At 42.8% G+C, this 20,358-nt stretch overlaps 1 protein-coding gene across 1 annotated transcript in view; it reads right to left on the bottom strand.

The window, feature by feature from the left end:
* Nucleotides 1-17,232: 17,232 nt before the first annotated feature.
* The window catches only part of OGFOD3 (2-oxoglutarate and iron dependent oxygenase domain containing 3), a 43,350-nt gene continuing 40,224 nt past the window's right edge, over nt 17,233-20,358 (bottom strand). Inside the window, exon 9 of the mRNA XM_086473615.1 lies at nt 17,233-17,653. Within this exon, the coding sequence (XP_086329741.1) occupies nt 17,517-17,653 (137 nt within the window). The 3' untranslated portion in view covers nt 17,233-17,516. The remainder of the gene's footprint in view (nt 17,654-20,358) is intronic.

Raw genomic sequence — 20,358 nt, 5'->3', positions numbered from 1 at the left:
AAGGGCGAAATGAACCCTGAAGAATTCTTCTGGCATTGGAGCTCCACTTTTCTGTTTCTCTCCCTTTACAATTTAAATTTTAATTTAAGTGAAACATTTTTGTAAACACTAGGAATGCTTCTGCAGTGGGAAACAATGTGAAGAGTTAAGAAGCATTTGCTGAATTTATTAGAGAAGGCTGAACTTCGGTATTGTGGAAGATGGCACCCAAACCCCTCCATCAAGATATCTGGAGGGAAAGTAGTAAATAAGTTTGTTCAAAATCAAACCATCCAGCAACGTTAGCTGTGCTTGGCAAAGAATACAGTTCTAAATCCAAAGCAGTGCTAATGCTGGAGAAGTAAAATCTGCTAAGTTTCCTTCAGCTTAAGCCAGTGTCTCTCTGAGATGTCAATAGCCTTTCCTTGTGCATTCCCGTTAGGATCTTGAATTCAGCTCCTGAATTTGTAACTAAAACCAAACATGATTTCATCCAAACAAAGCAAGGGAGATTCCTGATGCTAAATGTGGTGTGTCCATAAACACAGCCTTTTGGAGACAGTCACCGCTTCATATAGGCAATCCTGCAAACCGCACCAGGGACGTCCATCAAACTCACAGCACCACTATGCCTTTTATTTTTCTTAATTATCAGCTTGGCATTTGAGAACCACGAGGCTGGCTCTTCCAAGAAGCCTCCCAGGAGAAGGCACTACACAGCAATTGCTTCTCAAGCTACACTGAACTTACCTTTCAAAAGCCTGGAAGGGTGGAGAAGGTGGCTTAACTGTGACGTAGTAATGCTAAAAAGGGAGAGACGGCAGCACTCCTGAATCCCCAGGTAGAGAGAGGACACCTGAACCTTCAGGGACATGCAGGTCCCACCAGACAAGCTGTGCACAGCAGTAGGCACTACCAGCTCCTGCAGCATCCTCCCTGTGGGGACCATGGGCTGACAGCCAGCTCCCAGCATTACACTGCTCAAAATCCCAGTAACCCCACAGGTTTGAGTTTCTGCTTTTTCTTTGAAACAGATTTTTTTTTTTTTCTCCTCTTTCATTTAACACCATAGAAGGGAATATCTTCCAGGAGCGGCATGATTATAGATCAGCTGGAGTCATAGTTACCTCTAGCAGAAAGCAGCTTTCTGCCCCTGGGCAGCATTCAGATTAAGGAGCAGCAGCAGGACTACCCGGGGAGTCTGCAGCACCCGCCTGCGTCACGCCTCGTGGTAGCGGTGGTTATCTGATCCCACTCAAGTGTATATATTTATCTTCCTTCACGTCATCTGCTGGTGGGGACTCATAGGCCATTCATCCTGAAGGCACTAGTGCTGTTGATAAGCAACGCAGGCAGGCTTAGAGCAAGATAGCTAATAAAATGCAGGAAAGATTTACACGGGGTTTGATGTTGGAGACGCCTGTTGAGGCAGCACTCGCTGTCAGAGCTGAAGAGAGAGATTGACTTAAATGGAGGGAGGTCAGAAGTCCTGGCTCTCGTAGAAAATCACCAGTGACTTGCACTGTGGCCTCAGGGAAGTCACTTATTCTTGTGCAGCCGGTCATTAACTGTCTAGAAAACAGCAGCGCTGTTTCCACCATCTGCACGAGTGGTTTAAGACTTCACTGATGTGCGTGAAATGTTTTGAGATCCTTGTATGAGAGGTGCTACATACAGAAGGGAAAAGCTCTCCTTGTAGGGATCACTTAGGGCTTGGAGTAGCTATTAATGGTCAGATAGAGGAAATGTTTGTGTACCAGAACTCCTCCGGTTTTGATTAATGGCACCTCATCAGCAAAGACGATCCTGTAGCCCACAGCAATGGCAGCTGTGCTCAGCTGGCTTCGCTGGGAACCCGGCTGAAATGAGTCTCCTGATAAAAGCATCGTCATTTCAGTGCATCAATACCCTCTCTAAAGCACCTCCTCAGGTGAGAAACAATAGCAGGAGATATGGTAGGGAAGCAAAATCTTTTTTCTTTACCTCCTGGCAGCCTCTCCCCCCCCCATTATGGGTTGGGAGCACTGGGGTCAGCGGAGGTAAAGGCAGGGCATCCCTTGCAGGCAGAGCCCGTGCCACAGCCTGCTCTAACTGCAGGATCTTGGTGCAGAGGAGGCTGAATAGAAAGCATTAGCCCAAAGCTCATCCCCCATTGCTAAACACAGCAGAGCTTCCCTGTCATTTTGTTGTTGGCATCTTTTTAGAATGATTAAATCTGTCGAGGAACCACCACCTGCCTGAGGCACAGCACGAGTAATTCCCAACAACAGAAGCAGAGGAAATAGCAGCCGAGTAACTTTCCTTGGCTGTTTTCATTTGTTTTGTTTGTTTGAATACAAAGGCTAGTTTATTATGGCAAACATCTCTCAAAATTCAAAACACCACCTCGATCTTTGCAGCAGCTTCTCTTAGGCGGGATGAGAAAGTGAAGCCCCACTGTGCCCAGTGTCAGGGGAAAAGCTCCTTACAGATCTGGTGTAAATGAGGAGGACCACAGTGGAGGGATGGGGACAGACCTGGAGCATCATGTGGTCTTTTACCTCCATCCATCGTAAATTAGTATTTTCTTTACCAGGCATTGCGTGCCCTGGGGACTCTATCTCTGTTATTCAGAAGAATAAACCTCTAAGATGTCTTGGGTTTAGTCCAATAAAAAACAAGAAAAAAACTTAATCTATAACTTCACAGACTTGGGAAACTGTGTCCACCCCAACTTGAGTCCTCATGTTCACAGCCCCAGAGGGGCCCCATGGAAGCAGGACAAGAGGGGCCTCAGGCACGGGCAGAAGGGCTTTGACAACTACAGTACCTGCAAAATGCAAAAGTGAAATAGTGTGTCACACGGAATTAATTATTAATCTTAATGAGAGCACAGAGAAATTGCTTTAGGCTGAGAGGAGGCTTCGCAAGGCAATACTACATCAGCTTCACGCAACCTCCAGTAATAAGGTTTTACACCTGGCATGGAAAGAGGATGGGGAGGAGACGGGCACCCCAAGGGGGCTCCAGAGCAGAGCCCATACCCAGGCGCTGGCAGCAGCCCAACACTTACAGTTTCCTGAAAGCTCGCCTCCTGTCTGGATCTCGGTGCAGAACCAGCACTTGACCCGACAGCCACACGCCCCATTCAGGATGCAGCCAAGTCCCAGCTTGTCTTCCTTGCGAGCCTCCTCTCTTCTCGCCCTGCTGACTGCGCTCGCAAGGAAACCCAGTACAGGAGCCTCCAAGTTCTGCTGCAAGCACTAAGCCCTCGTGGTGCACGGTGAGGAGTTACTGGGACATCTCTGCCACCCTGATGGTGTCGGGGCATAGAAAGAAACAGAGCAGCTTGCTGGCACGGGCACGTTAGCTTAGGTCTCAAAAAAAAAGCATCCAAGCAGCATCTTAATAGGCGTTTTTGTCTTCCGTCACAGTCTTCAGTAAATGTTTATCTCAGAGGCACGTGTTTCAGACTCAGTCTGTGGAGGGTCTATGTATAGTTACAGGCTTCTTCCCAGGGCCTGCCTTAACGACTGTGCATTCCCCTTGCTCACCGTAGACGGAGTCTCCTGACCACACTGAAGAGAGCTTTTACAGAAGGATCATGGATCAAAGGTTTAGGTTATTAGCTCAGTAGAAATACGTGCTTGGTTTTAGCATGTTGCTATCTTTGGCGTTCTTATTTTAATCTTACGCTTTTTTTTTTTTTCTGTCTCTGCATGTTCTGTCCTTTCTTTGTGTTCGTTTCCATCTCAGCAACAAGTTGAAGCCTCTCCCAGGGACTCTGCTGCCACCCTCGCTCTGCTCCATAGCTAAACACACCACCCGTCAGACTCTGTAACACCCCAGTGACTGTTTTGAGGCTTTGGGGAAATTTCATACCTCTTGAATTTCAAATCTGTTGTTTCAGGTTGCCCGCAGAGACGGCAGAAGTCTCTATTGATTTCCACGACCTAATCAGAAAGCAGGCACATTTCTGCAAGCGTGATTGCTATAAGCAAATCCTTCAATTACATTAAAGTTACAGCTGCAGAGCTAGGAGCGTGATTTGACAAGCATTTCCCTTACATTGCTCCAGCTTAAACCTCCTCTGTCCCCTCATTTGGGCTGGTACATCTGATTCTGCAGCCTTGTGGTTTAAAGGATTAAGCCATTTTAGTTTCTAGGGTTGTTTTGGTGTCTTTTTTCCCCAATCAAGCCAAAAAAGATTATTCTTGTCCCGATCAGATTCGCCATCCACCTCCTGGCAGCTAAACCAATACAACTGATGAGCTGTGAAAAGAGGTGTTTCTGAAACGACATCTTCAAATTGGTTTTAAAAATAAAGGGGGAGAAGCTTCAATGCACTCGAGTTTGTTCTTGTTTAAATATCACTCAGACCGGTAAATTCACCATCCAACTTCTTTTACCCCGCTGCAACTACAAATACCTGTAAGACTTGTCTTCTTGGATGATTTGGGCTTTACCTTCTGTTTTCTTCTTTCTGGTTGATGAGTGAGGCCATGGCTTCCCTCTCTAGAGATACACATTAGCCCCCAGGGAGGCTTTGTAAAGCCTTCTGAGGCAGAATAATCATCAGGAACCTTTATATCTTTGCCAGAGCACCCATGGAAACATAGTACTGCAGCTTCGATCCACACTAATAATTTTTATGACAGATCTTCAGTCTGGAAGGGACTATACACTTAAGGACTGGGCACAGGGGAGCCGTTTTCCTTACATTGCCTCTGAACCTGTGGGGTTTTTTCCCAGTTCAGTTTTCAATTATTTGACTCATATTTCACGGACTTCAGTTCCCAGCACACTAACAGCTGGTGGTTTCGAAGGCTGCAGTTGGCAAGGGCAGTGCCTGGACTGGATAGTAATTGCTTGCTGAGCTCATTATAATTGTTCAGTTATTGACTAATTTGGAAAGGCAAGCAGGGGGAATATTTGGTTAATTAAGAGCTCATTTAATCACTCCTAAGTTTAGCCTTCCAAAACAGCGCTCACGTCCCCTGGATTTGAAAACCTTTGCTTACCACACTGCTGGGGGAAGCAGGAACGCTTTCTCGCTGGTCTTTGACTTCAGTCACCGAGATGGCACTTGCTTTGTGCCTTGCAGTGTCACGGTTCTGGTCCTTATTCCCTACTAGCTCTGGCCCTCCCACATTGGGCTTCACAGGCATCAAGATCTCTCTGAAGCTGCCATCAGTCCCAGTGAGATGTTTAATTAGAAACAACTCACCTGTAAGCACTCGGGCACTTTTGGGTCCAAATCCTCATCTGATGAAAAAAAATGATGTTACAGACAGAGTAGCAAAGTCTGAGTGTTGACTAGAACCCCCTAAGTGCAAGCAGAGGAAAGCTTCCCAACCCTCGTCATTTTTCGGTTGCTGCTGATCTAACACAGTTGCTGGGCACATGTTTCTTCTGTTTGAGGTTTTTGATAATTTAAGGCTTAGGAAGCAAGTTTATCACCCAGAAGATGCTTTCTGGAGCCTGGACTAACTTCCAGGGGCTCTGGGGAATCTGCAAGAAAGTGCTCAAGGCAAAAAAAGCGTTTACAGGTTATTGTCATGTCTTTACTGTTGCACCAAGAATGTCAAGTATGTGAATTGAGGCAGGCTTGTAACTGAAAGGATTTTATTTGAGGACTTTTGGGGAGAGTTTTGAGGGAAGAACTTAAATGGGATGTATCATTTGACTCGAGTACAACTTAAACAATGAGTTAACAGATTTTAAATAATTATTTTGCTTTGGGCTTCTTGTTTAAGTACTTTTATCCTTTGTCCTAGATTAATTTAACATGTTATATTCTTCATGCACAGTATCAGCCAGGTCTAACTATCACTGCAGATCTGCCCACAGGATTTGGCTGCCAGCTGGCACATGCTAGTGCAAAGGGTACCCTCCTCCCAGCACAGAACTCAACTGCAGATGTTCAGAAAGGAGGAAAAAAAGAAAAAGCAAAGCCTTGATGCCTTTGCTGACCACAAGCAGATTTATCCCCTTTGCACTTCCAAAGTGAAAAATGTTTAGAGCCTCCAAGAGCTAGCGGCTCCTCCGATCCTGTCTGCAGTACGCACAAAGTAAAGAGGAGGAAGAGTCCATACTGAACCTCATCCTTTACAATATGCTTCAGAACCAAGTAAACTTATTTCTTCTGTTAGGGAGAAAACAGTAGAATAAGCCAGATCTCACATGTCTGGGGACATACCAGTCTTTTACAAAGGCATTCATGAACTTCTTGTATTTTACTTTTAGTTTAAATGCTGCAAAAAAGGAAAATCCTTTTTAAACAGGTTTTTCAGAGCAAACTCTGCAAGGTAACCTCTGCAAAACAGAAGAGCCATCAAAGCAGGTTCATTTTAAAACCTGACAACCTTGACAGCCTCCTTGCAGCAGCACGAAGCCACGTCATTTCTGCAGTTACCCGTGGTTACAAAACTGTTGAATGAAACGGAATCTAAACCTACCGAGGGTTGTAACTCTCAAACAGGCAGAACAAATGATCTAGAATGGTAACTAGTCGAGCACTCCATTGGGTCCTTAATTGAATATTTTGCCAAACTGCTCCAAACTAATGTAGTTCATCCATTCTGAGTCTGGGCTGCTGAGGAGATGAGGAAATTCCTGGTGGGATATAGTTGATCAAAGTGCTTCCTTAACTGAAGTTTTTTTAACTATTCTTACTGAAACATCCTGCTTTAAAGTAAGGCTTTATGCAAAACATTTCTGCAAACCAGCTTATCAAGTTCCAGAAGAGCTTTAAATTTAAAAAAAAAAAAAAAATAATTAAAAAATCTGTTTTAATCATTCAGTCTTGCCTTTGTGCTTTCTGGTGCTTCCTGCTGGGCATGTCTCCATTTTTCTCGCTGATACCATTCCCTTAAGTTTACTGCTGGATTTTGGAGGTATTGTGGTGGGAAGAGGATGACAGCAATGCTGTCCAGATCTTTTCTTCCTGCTAAGTGTCCCTGTCAAAGCATTTTTCGGTAGCACACCAGGACAGCATGAATGATCTGCCTCTCCTGTCAGCCTCCTTTCCTCAATGGTACCCAAGAAGCTACAAAAAGTCAATAACTACAGAGCCTTATTAGCAAAGGATGGCTGGAGAAGTGCTGCAAACTGATCTCAACTCTCAATACCAAGTGAAATGTCTCTAAAATATTATTTCAGTCTCTTCTTGTGAAGGGATCCCACGCTCTGCTGAAGCCCCTGGGCCATCAGTCAGTTTTGCCTTTCCACATCATACGTACCCACACGATACCAGTCCCCATCAAGTGTCATTCGGGATGCTAGACCTTGCCATTCAGCACTCACCAGTACCTGGATTTAGCATTTTCTCCTTCTCAGCACCTCCTCAGCAGCAGCAGGTCTCACCCTTCCCAACACCTGTTATGTCTTGCTGAGTCCCACAAAAGAGCCCAAATATTATCTCCCATTCCCCTCTGGAGTCTTTTCTGCTGCCACCACCTCCTTAGGGTCTCCAGACCTGGCAGATGTGTCCTCCCCATCCCAGCAGCTGACTGCGTTTTGGACTTGACAGCCAGAGCACACCGTCCAGCCCCTGCCATACCCTGAACCTCCTCCTGGGGTGGTCTCTACCCCTCACCTTGTGAGGGGCCAAGGGCCACAAGGGTTTTCTTGGCTTCCTACGCAGGAGCATGTGCCGTCAGAACTCTTGTAAGCATCAGTTTTACTGCCTCTTCCTAACATAAACTGGACAAATTGATGGAGTCCTGGCCCTGAGGATAAACACCCTCCACTGTTTAGAGTAACTGTTCTCCTGAAACGAGAAACGTGCAGCTGAGCTGACACCCTTGCTGCTGGGGAGCTACTCGGGGTGCGGGAGGTGCCTGCAGGCTGGTGGCACTAACCCCAGAAGAAACCTTCCCCTGCTGTCAGACATAAAAAGAGCAGTCCGTAAGGGGGATTAAGACTAGAAAAAGCCTGTGCAGTTTTCTCGGGTACCATAACAACAGTCTGAAACTTATTTTGCAGAAATACAGAGGACTAGCAATCTTCACCCGAGTCACTTGTAAAAATTCCTGCCGAGGGCTGGTTTAAGCCTGTGCCCGAATACAGAGGTTGGCTTGCAGCTGCAAGACACCAATGTTGCAAAATGCTTGGGTTTATGGAATTTTCTTATTTCAGATTAGTTTCAGTTTTTTGGCTCTTTAAGAATGGTAAATCCTCATGTGGTTAGGAAGCATTCTTGGCTATTATCTCTAAAAAGAACTTACTTTAATATTTATGGTCAGGCTAGTACTTCTGAGGGAGATGAGATTAGGTAAGTTCATTAAGTCAAGCATTCTTTCCACACCTGCTTTCTTCCCAACAAAATAATATTTCTCAATTTCAAGGCAGCTAATGTAGAGACAGATTTTACTTATCACACTATACAAACCTGAACCATTAGCGTGCTCCGTGACTAAAGCTGGCTCGGAGGTACACATGCTGTCCTCACCTTGAACACAACTGGACAATCTTATCTCCTAAGTGATGAGGTCTGGTGCAGCTGGATACTCAGAATGCACTCGGTAAGCGTGCCATCACTATCAGAGAACTAAAGCCTTACTCATTTAAAACGATTTTGCAATACCCTAGTCCTGTTCCCACCTTTGTTTTCTCTGTGCCCCAAACAAGCGCTCAGCAGCGCTTGGGAAGCAGCTGTGGATGTCCGGAGCAAGTAGCGCCGGCAGCCTCCGGAGGCAGGTTAACGACCAAGCCGAGACTTCTCCCCTGCCACGCGTCCATCCCCTCCATGTCCATCCACAACTGTAAGGAAAGAAAACTAAGGCTCAATAACCCTGTTCAGCTGATGGGCAAGGGAGAAGCGGACAATGACATTTACTTTTTAAGTTAATTGATCCGCTTACTCGTTCATTCCATTTCATCCATGAAAAACAAGGCTTTAAGGCTCAAAACTTTGTCTGGGTTTTTTTTTAATTCCATCAAACACTCTAATAAGAGGCTATTACTGTTCCTTATGACCCTTGCCACGTTTGTAACTTTAATACATAAGCCCTCGTAAGCGCACACACAATTACAGCACTATTACACCTCCCGCTCCAAGGGAGCCGGGCGACCAGCACAGTTGCTGTCAAACACCTTCTCTCCTGCCCTGCTCGGGATCCTGCAGATCACAAAGCTGGCCTGACTGGAGGACAGAGTATTTAATTTAGACCTGAACATTTCAAAAATATCTCCCTGTACAATTCAGCTACAGGAAGGCTTTTGATTACTGCCTTTCTGTGCATGCTTTATGGCTGAAGTATTTAATTTAAGGAGAATGATTAGGAAGAGGACAAGTTTTAAAGGCCTGCTCCAAAGCCTAGATAAAAATCTTAGCTAGAGTCAAAACGTGATTAACTTGTATTGAAAGTGATAATTTTTGCAGCATACCGGAATTCCCTGATTCACAGGTTCTAAAAGCATTTAGGAAACAGTCAAGAGATCTCAAGTTCCAGTTGTTGAGATGAAAATACCAAAGCTCAAAGGTAGCAGACAGGCAGCTGCGAAGATGGAAGACTTCAAGGCTCTTGGCAGTGATAAATGTGACATGAGCAAGTGCCTTCATCACCTCCTGAGCTGTGGGCTTTCAGCTGGGCACTCTGAGACGAGAACAGCCTTCCTGAGAAATCCATGGGCATTTATTTTGTGCCTCTGCTGCAGCACAGAAATAAGATTCTTCCTGCCTGTATGGGGTCTGAATGGACAAAGATCTCCAACAAAGTATGTCTATAACTAGGAAAGGGAAAAGGAGCAGGGAGAGGACTAGATTTCCAGATACTGTGCAAGCACAAAAAAGCAGAGTAGAACCTCAGTGGAGAGTCCTGAGGAGCAGTGCATATCCCCTGCACCTCAAGTAAAGGATCACAAAATGAGCAAAACTTTGTCCTTTCTTACAGTTCCAGAAAAAGCGAGTTTTTCAAACCTCCCCACCCCGCAAGGGGAAAATCTCTGTATACTTCTGTATATTTATGAAATCAGTCTTAATTTCTGCTTGGATTGCTTCTTTACAGGTCTAAATTTTGCCTAGTGCCAGAAAAGGTACAATAGACACATGCTATACATGGAGGACACCATCACCTGAAACAGGCCCAGCTGATATACAAGACACATGGAGAAGAAAGCTTAATTCATCGTTCTTTAAATAGGTGGATGCAGCATGACATAACTTATTCCAGCATGCTCAACATTCACCCTTAATTCAAACAGAATATGGAAGGATAAATAGCTGAAGTAAGTGGTATTGAGGAAGAGATCCTGTTGGAAGTTTTATGAAGGGTTTTAACAGTGAGAGCTTTGCTGCCTGAAAGCTCATACCTTCCACTTGTCTGATCTTCTAATGAAACAATAAAGCAGACTGAAGAGGGAGGGAGAACGTCAGTTCCACATTGATATAGACATTTCAGTGCGAGAAAATCTCCCATAGCTGCTCTCCGCCTAATGCTATCTTAAATTTAACGTACCCTCTGCTGGACTGACTTTTGCTGTATTTCTTTCATACTAGTAAACACAATTCATTTTGATCATATGCTTCCCTGTGGAAAGAAATGCCTTCCCAATGAATTTCTATCTCCCTTGAAAATAAAGAAACGAAGGAGATAAAGCACACTTATATCATAGTAAAAGAGAAGTAATCCAAGTGCAAGATCACTTTTCTCACTTCTTTTGTGTTGAGAAGTGCAAGGACTAAATGGGCTTAGAGTTTGCCTGGTTTCACAGTAGCCTTTTAAGTTCTGACTCACCTGGTAAAATGCGGTCTCTTTTTTATGGAGTTATTTAGTGAATTAGATTTAAAGCCTTAATATGCAGAGAGGACTCCCAGAACATGTCGCCTCTTCAGTAACATAAATCAGAAACAAAAAAAATTTGCCTGCTAGAGGGAATGGAAGAAACCACCATCCAAAGCAAACATGCAAAATGACTCCATTAGGACCTCCCATTGTTTATTCCCCTCAGATTTAATGGTCTGGCTGGCAAGTTAACATGCTGAAGAGGTCACCTCCAAGGCGTGAATCCAGCCAGAGACCTTACCTTGGCATTGAAAAGAAGTCTTGAAAGAAAACATCAAGATTTTTTTTTCTGTGGAGTCAGCAGCAAAGTGTCCAGGCACCTACATAAACAGCTTAATATAATTGTATAAACTGAGGAACAAGAGACAAATTCTTAAGGTGACTGTCCAGAAAAATCATGCCTCAGTAACCTAGATGGCTTTTTCTTTTGTTGTTAACGAAAGAATAGGAAGGGTATCTGTTTCTAAAATGAGCTTTTTGAATACTGGAGGCCTATTATAAGAAATTTCCAGAAACAAGTAACACGACCACTCCATAAATCTCAGCTTCTCTCTATAAATAAAATATTTCCTCCAAAAAGAGGTGCTATGGTTTCAGGCACAGGCTCCTTCTGTACTGCTACACCACTGAGTCTTTAGGACCTTGAAGTCTCAGGTGAAGGTCTCTGTAGTTCTGCCCTGGTGAGGCCACACCTGGAGTGCTGTGTCCAGTTCTGGGCTTCCCAGTTGAAGAGGGACAGGGAACTACTGGAGAGAGCCCAGCGAGGGGCTATGATGATTAAGGGGCTGGAGCATCTCTCCTACAAGGAAGGGCTGAGAGACCTGGGGCTCTTTAGCCTGGAGAAGAGAAGACTGAGAGGGGACCTTACCAACGCTTATAAATATCTAAAGGGTGGGTGTCAAGAGGACGGGGCCAGGCTCTTTTCAGTGGTGCCCAGCGACAGGACAAGGGGCAACGGCCACAAACTGGAGCACGGGAAGTTCCACCTGAACATGAGGAAAAACTTCTTTACTCTGAGGGTGACAGAGCACTGGAACAGGCTGCCCAGGGAGGCTGTGGAGTCTCCTTCCCTGGAGATGTTCAAAACCCATCTGGAAGCGTTCCTGTGTCACCTGCTCCAGGGGAACCTGCTTTAGCAGGCGGTTGGACTAGATGATCTCCAGAGGTCCCTTCCAGCCCCAACCAGTCTGGGGTTAACAATATATCTGACCTGGCAGCTCATGGATTCAACCAGTCCAGACTCCTTGGACAGGCTCAGGATTAACTAGCCTATATCTACCTGGATATTTTGAGGGTTTTGCTTTGTTTGGATGCATCTAAAAGTTACAAAAATAAAGCAGAAAGTACTTGCAGGCTGCTTTATTGATTTCACAATAAGAACTATCCAAGCAAGGCATTTCTTGTTGTGATGCCGCAGTCTGATCTGCGTGTGTAGCATCCCATTAATGAGAGTTCACAAAGGAGCGGCTCTACCAGCAGTACCTTAATGCAAAACAGTCACTGACAAAAAACAGTCAAAAACCCAAAAATTAATTTTCTCTAGTATCTCTTTCAAAATTCAGTACTCATTGTCCACAAGTTATCATGAAAGACAAGAAAGCTTAACAGCAGACAACATTGATCCCTACCTGGTCATTATTTCAGCTACATAGGAAAACAGGCAAGATGGAAATAAATACCTCTGAAATGAAGGGTGTTGTTTCAAGTATGGACAACGCCTGTAATGGAAGGAAAGTAGGAGAGTGGAAAAAATTAACGATGAAGAATGAAAAAAATCTCAAAAATTGAGCAACACTTGACAGTTCCACTACCGTTAGAAATTCTTCTTTAAGATTAATACACTGCGTGGGCTAAAAGGGTCACAAGGAAAAAGCTAGTTCCTTTTCAGTTCTGGCGAGCCACTCTATGACTAAATAACGGACTGAGCTTATATACTCTATTCAATATATGCTAAAGGTAAAAGCTTAAGTATGCTGGGACAGAATTGAGTGGCGAAATATGTGATTTAAGGGGAGATGATGGGCAGAATCAAAGAAAGATGTGCAGCTTGAAAACAGGACAGTTATTTTCCTTGGACGGTCCATCCTGAAAAGCTTTAGTACAAGACACCACTACTCCTGTGGAAGATAAAGTGCCTACACAGATGCTTTAGGGATAAATTGATGATCATTCAGAGACTCAACTGGTAGGTTTCAGCAAACAGGACAAAATTAGCTTTCTGCTTCCTAAGAAGGTTTACAAAAACAGAGAAAAGGCAGAGTACGCTATAGTTCTTCACGGTATTTTACAAGGAGCAACAGACACTCACCACTTTATGATGGCTCTCTTAGCCAGATTTCCTGAGAAGACTGCCTTTCTGAATGAGGCTAAGATGACCGATGCATGCCAGAGCCATCTGCGGTTGAGAAAGGAAATAACTCTTCTGCTGTTTTTGGAATGTTTGCTTGGATTTCCGCACCAGAGACTCCAAAAGAAGAGACAGGAGTTGAGATTTTTTTTTTTTGCTTGGGGGAGGGAAAAAGAGGAGGGTGGGTGGTTGTAATCCCCCCCAAAGGGCCCTGACATCCAGCAGCTTTTCCTGGTTTTAGTCCTAGAATTTAGACAAGACAGAAATACTGCACAAAGCTACACGTGAGCATGTTGGAGAGACCCAATTCACATGTAAACACTGTGTAAGGGTATCTGGATGTAGAAGGAATGAGAGGAACTCTCTATTAAAAACAAAGCCATCTTTATTTACTGCAGAAAGGAAAGCTAGAAAGGAGCAATTCAAATGTACTAAGAATTCCAATTGAAGAAAAAAACCCAGGTTTTCTTGACAGTACAGTCATTACCAATGCTGTTTCAGCAATGCTTTTATTTTAATGTGCACATCATTATGTGCTACAGCCTCAGAAAGTACCCTGCTGAGATGTTTACCTTATGAATAAAAATAGGTAATGAAGCTATATTTCTGCTATAAATCCAAATTAAAATATTTTTGTAAAATGAGTACCCTGGTAAACATTTCTGAACTTGAAATTCATTAAGATGGAGGCTTAGACTATTTCAGGTGGACAATACATGTTCAGGGAAATCTCAACATAAACGTACCTTTCCAAACCTTCAGTTGTTTTCTGGGGAACTAAAAAAGCCGATTCCACAACTGCTTACACAATGAAAATTTTATACATGAGAAACACCAAGAAGTCCACTCAGAGTTCCTAGAATCACATCATAGGGGATAAAAAAAATTAAAATAAAATGCATGCTACAGGATTGAAAACTAGGTTTACACTAAAAACCTAATCTGATCACATACCTGTTAATTTTTTTAAAGTTCCTCATATTTCCCAAAACCTTTGACTGGAAAGATAGTTTTAAGAGTAGGACAAGTCCTCAGGAAGCTTCACTCAATCTCTCAGTAGGGATTCAAACTCTGGCTTGCTCTCCTGCTGTATTTTCTATTTCACCTTGGGATTTTTCACACAAGCAGGCTTTACCTTGCCTGACAAATATTTTTCTTTCAAAATACAAATAAACACAACCAAATACTTGTAACTGGTATGCTTTCAGGTGCAAGGCTGTAAATTTAATGTCAGGACTTAGCCCCAATTCACACTGAACACGTACTGACCTTTCTTTACTTTGCTGGAACCACGAGGGCTCTTTACAAAGGCTCTCACACAAGCGGGAAACAGCAAGCCAAGTTCAGCCATCGCCATGTGTTCAATTAAGAGCACTTGTCTGCAGCAGCTTGGCATCAGATTTATGCTAGTTTAACAGAACAAATCCTGTCCTTGGCCTAATCAGAGTTCTAAGAAACAGAGCACTGCCTTTCCCAGTAGCAACAGGCAGGCGGAACCTGAAAGAGGACAGACAGTAATTAAAGTGTTTCCAATTCAGAATTATCTGTCAAGACCTGGGAAGAAATACCCTTAATAAAAAGTTATTCAGGGTATTTAAGTGGACTGAAATAAATTAAGCCAAGTTTATTTCTAATGATCAGTGGATTCTGCAAATTCCACTCTGCCCCAGGAACATCAGCCTTTCTGCGATTACTGTCTCCTGCTGGAGGGTACATTCAGAATCTTTTAGATTGCACTCTACATCCCCATTTGTGATTTAATTTCTTCACAGACCTAGATGTTGCTTTTAGTAGCCTGGATATTGAAGCTTCAAATAGAAAAATCCTGGTTGGTACTGAAACATACAGCATATTGAATTATTATCCGTCTTTCAAAAGGTGAATTCTCTTACCAGGTAGAGAGCACTTTTTTTTCCATAAATTATATTTGACAGCTTTGGTCATCATCATGACCACATTACTGAAGATTAAAAACTCCGAAAGACAAGTACCACCTTGATTTTATTTCTGAATGACAGTCAATTCATAGCATGAGAGATGCACTGTGTTCAGGAGACACTACAACACACAGGATCTTCAAAAAATTAAAATATGAGAGGAAATTAGCTGAATTTTCCCCCCATGGGCTAACACGATCTTGTTGAGCAGTTTTATAGAGGGCAGCTCCGAAAGGGGCATTTTCATTTAGTGCAACTCAAAGCCTGCCAGACAGAGAAATAAGCAACACTTAAGTGGTAAAGCAATTCATGTTCATGTTGCAGAGCGGTGACAGGAGTTACGGTGAAGTTCAAAATTCTGGAACATAAGACCTCAACCTGGGGAATCGCAAACCAAACCCACACGGGTCCATTGATGTTTAGGTTCCACGGCTACAGGGTATTTTTGTGGAAAAGGCCCTACATTTAAATCTCAAAGTAACATTAGGAATCAAGTTTTAAGCCAGTAAAGCAGTTGCTGGTGCTCTTGGTCTGCATTCAGACAGACTTACAACTTGGGTGTAACACCAATTAATTTCTTGGAATTAACAGGCTTTGAGACAAGTATTTAGATGTGGAACCCAACTGACTTTATTATTTCCTAGCATCCCGCCATTTTAACAACTCTTCCTTGTTAGCATGGACAAGGAAGCCTTATTCAGGTTTGAGAACAAAGAAATGAAGTTACAGAAGACTACTCTTGCTGGTGTGTCAAATGAGAACACTCACAATAGAACAAGTCCAAGTGTCCTGTCATCATTCCTCTTTATACTGATCTTCAGCGTAATCCCCCATACTTATTATTTCCATAAAAGCGTAGATTAAAACAAAAGTGAAAACTGTATGCATAAAATAGAAAACCCACAAAGCACATTTCCAGATTTTCAAAAAATGTTTCACAAAGATTATATAGACTATTAATAAAACAAATGAACATGTTTGCCTCAGAATTTGACTGAGAAAAAAACTGGGTTTTCCTACCATTTACTTACCAGTGTGCTGACCCACAAAAATCTTTGATTGTAATAAGAAAGCAAGGTAGTTGTCAAGATTACACATTTGTTTGTTTCTTTATCCGTACTGCAATGCAATCACCCCCTTTTCTGTGAAGTCCTGGCAATTTATTATTCAAGGAACACCACAGACTAACAGTCCTAGTTAACAGAAAGTCTTCATACTGAACTGAAAAAGAGAAGTCCAAAAAGACCTATTGAGAAGCTTTCTGAAACAGATAAACCAGTGTTTTGGACAAGATAAACACAGATTTCACAACACAAGATTTGTAGTTGCGTCAACAATTAAAAAAGACCCCAAGCTTCCCTCAACTTGCTCTTAAGATTGCATTGAAAACATGTATTTATTTGGCCTAAAAGTGTTTTATTATCGAGCTCCAGCTCAAGACCATATCCATTTAAAATGTAGGTGGACACCAGTTTCCCTCAGGCCCCACATACCACAGTCCACTGGTCCATGTGGTTTTGTTAGTCAGCCTTCCAACAGCAAACCAAGGTTTACAGGATTGAGTCCAAGGCAGCCAGGACTGGCACATGGAAAACCACAACAAAAGTAGCTTTTGCCTCAGCTGTTCCCCTCCTAAATCTTACTGCCCTAACCTGGGAATTCGGTATCGATGCATGCTCAGATGAACCCAGACAACTGTCTGGTTACCTCTGCCCAGCTCTCCTTTTTAGTATTTACTGGATGCACAGGGTTACACGGTCAAGCCATCTCCATAAAAAGCTCTTAACTTTAACACTGGGCTTCCAAGAGGAAGACACCAAAGCATTTGTAATCCAAATGCTTCCTGGCTAACCAGAGAATTGTAGTTCTGACTTTGTATTAACTAGTCCCAGTTTGTAGCAGAAAATACCTGTAGTAATTCAATTAAAAAAAAAAGTTCAAGTAAGTTCCAGTAGTCAAACCACAGGTGTATTGCCCACTACTGCCCATGCCAAGGAGAATACATTCCTCTCAGCAGAAGGTACGTTCAAAAGAATAACACTCATCTTGCTCTATTAACTTCAGTAAACCTTCTACATCGCATTAGTAACTGAAGAGACTAAATAATTAAACAGGAAACAGCAGCATGGGGAGTCGTATCAAGACGTGGTCCAAAAGGTTGTCTGGATCTTTTACACTGAAGATTTTTTTTTCTTTTAATAATTTAAAAAAAAAAGAGCCCACTCCAGAACTCTTCTTTGTAGCCCATCCCTTTAGGAGACGAGGGGAAACCATTTTCAGAATACACCAAATTTAAGATGGTCTTTAAGGCACCGTTTGCAACGTTTATGGAAAAGGACATGTGAAAACAAAGCGTATTACAACGTATTACTACAGCTGGGAAATTCCAACTGAATGTGAGGTTACAAGATATGTTATCTCCCTTTCTCCTCTCCTCTTGCAGGGCTTTCTCATTCCATTTGACCTCACGTTCCATCCCCAGAGGAGTTACATCAAGACTGGATCCTCAATGCCATGGTCTGGGTTGCAAGTGAAGGAGATGGTGATGGCATAGCGAGTGCCCCAGTGTACCTTTTCCACCCGATGAAGGTTCTCCGATCCAGAGGTGAAAAAGGAAACCCGGCCTGTAAAGATAAAGTGTTTAATCAGTGACGTGGAGTTTGCCACTCAGCTATCAGCTCTCTACAGTTTTGCCGTTGTCTTGGCCCAGCTGTTCCTTAGCTACCTGAGAGCCCATAGGTCATCACAGAGACAAACTGTTATGAGCTTATGCTGCACTCCGACAGCTTTATGTACTGTTTAAAATGTACGTTAATCCTTTGTGCTACAAAGCTGGAGACATAATTCCACCATATCTCATAGTTTATAAAAGGCAGGAGGAAGCCAAGAACATCTGAAGCCAGTTCTTAGTTGCCTCAACTAAAAAAAGCGCAACTCAAAGTGTACTGATTCCCTCCTTGCTCCCCTTCTAGTCTGGGCTCTGATCCTTTGACCAAAGGAGGAGGAAGTACTAGAAAGGTGGCAAAAAGTCTTCAGTGAAAAAAATGCTCAGCAGGTTTACAAGCAGCTGTGACAGCTTATCAGCATTGTACCAAGTATTTGCTATGGCTTTTTGTGCCCAGTCTGACCACTCGCTGTTCAGACAGGTTAGAAAGTTATGTACCAGTCATATACAAATTAATTTTCCTTAGAAAGAGCATCAATGCCTTGGCTTGGAAATTGTTTTATAGATGCAAGTGCTTACTCCTGTGCTTCACCCTGTCCAAGCTTTGACCACCACCCTGCCTTGGAGTTCTCCAGGCCTTAAAGTGGCATCAAGGTGAAATGCAGTTACTTTGATAATGACAGCGGAGGTATACTAGCATCTCACTTGGTGAAAAAGCAGAATGGAGCCTTCTGCACTTTTACATTATTAAACTGTTCTAAGAACATACAAGTTTGATGTTTAGCAAGTACCTCAGAACCGACACAACTCTGTAGGGCTGCAAGTTCTCCTGAGAAAGCTGGTAATACTCATATGCACAGCTGTTTCATCCCAATAGCACGTGGTTTTCCTACTCAGGCTTCCCCCCCCCCCCCGCTCTCTGTTCAGATCAAGTTTGTTAAAGAGCTTATCACATAGAACTCACACTGACAATCTAACTCTGCCTGGGACTCATTCACAATCAGGCAAAATGCAACACTGAGATGCCTACCTAAAACTTGCACAAGATTAACTATTCCAACCATTACACAATCTCCACTGCAGAAATGGGCACCAGACACATAGCTGGTTTGCTCTTCCTAAAAGTGATCCAAAACATCCAGAAGTTACCTTGCTTGCGTACTCCTAAGCAGCACACATGGGAGATTTGAACAGAACTAGACTGGCCTCATGCAGCTCGGTTTACCCACTAATCTCAAGTCTCTTTGAGTAGCCTCTGTGTCCCTTGCATATCCAGTTGCAGTTCATACTTAATCTTCCATAGTTCACATAGCCTTTTGTAACTGCCAAGCAGAAGTCGTATCATACTCTGCTCTACCTGTGGCTGCACATCAATAATTGGTAAAGCTATATATATATATATTTATATATATAAAGAACAGATTCATTTGTATGCACAGCTCATTTACCCCTTGGTGTCCTGGTTTTCTGGACGAAAGACTAAATGAAGGCAATGTACTCCTGTGCTATGAGTGTTGCAGCGAACAGTGCTACCCTCAAAGATTCCATACAAAGTCTCTGTGTCATGAATGATGTTGAAATATGATTCAAAAGAAAAAGAAATTTAAATACTTTATTATCGGTCCCCCACCTACTCACCCAAAGCTTTGCCTTTAAACTGATTTTCAAGCTTTTTTGGTTTGATCTCTTATTAGAAGCAGTAGTAATTCAGAGTTAGACCAGTTACAGTGTATTGTTTAAGCCCGTTAAACTGGATTTTTTTGGCTATACAGAATGTCTTTTAATTTCTTTAATAAATATGTCTTCATATATATGGTATCTTATAGCTCCTTGTGCATCTGGTCCCATATCTGTCAATTGGGGTCTCTGAGTCACTGAACAAGCCTACAGTCAGTTTTCAAAGACACTTTTCGTCACTTGGGAAGAATTTTTTTAAACTTACTTTGCAAAATTTTGAAGCAAAAGCACACTGTCTCCACAGTACACTATGTCTAATAGTATAAGTGTTCAAAAAAAGCTAAAGAATGTTAATTCCCATCCCAGCTGACAAAACCTTCAAGGGATATATAGCAATATCATTACCCAGAGACTCCTGGGGAAAGACACAAGATAAATTAAAAGCTGTGCCATTACCAGATAGGATGACTTCTAGGACATTCAAGCACATCCAAGACCGGATCCTTCATAATTTTGCTTCAATACACAGTCTATGGAAACCACTACAAACATCAAAACACTACAAGAATGCAAGCAGATCAGGACAAAGTTTCTTAAAGTGTGGACCTACTCCTAGGTTATGACCTGTCCTTGTTCTAGCTATTTTTTGATCAATTTTTAGTTAAGATTTTAAACTCCAAAGTTCCAATCTGTGAACCATATTAGCAAGGTAGTAGGATCATATACAACATGGGTCTGGTTTTAGCGGTGAGATCAACTTCAAAGTGTTTGAAGTGCACTTTAACACACTGCCAGAACTAATGTAGCAGTGACAGGATTTCTCTCATTGTGAATGGTGAGGAAGACATGCATAGGCTAGTTCCGCTAAGCTCTCCAGACCATGAAGTATTGACAGAGTGAATACTGAGCTTCATAAGAGACTAGTGTTGTACTACAAATGCTGAAGACTGGCTATGCAACTCTTCATTGCACATGAAAGTACGTACT

The sequence above is a fragment of the Leptosomus discolor genome, chromosome 15, assembly GCF_034619465.1.
Source record: "Leptosomus discolor isolate bLepDis1 chromosome 15, bLepDis1.hap2, whole genome shotgun sequence".
Classification (NCBI taxonomy): Eukaryota; Metazoa; Chordata; class Aves; order Leptosomiformes; family Leptosomidae; genus Leptosomus; species Leptosomus discolor.
Note: the sequence above shows the minus strand (reverse complement) of the source record. Positions and strands in the feature narration are given on the sequence as shown.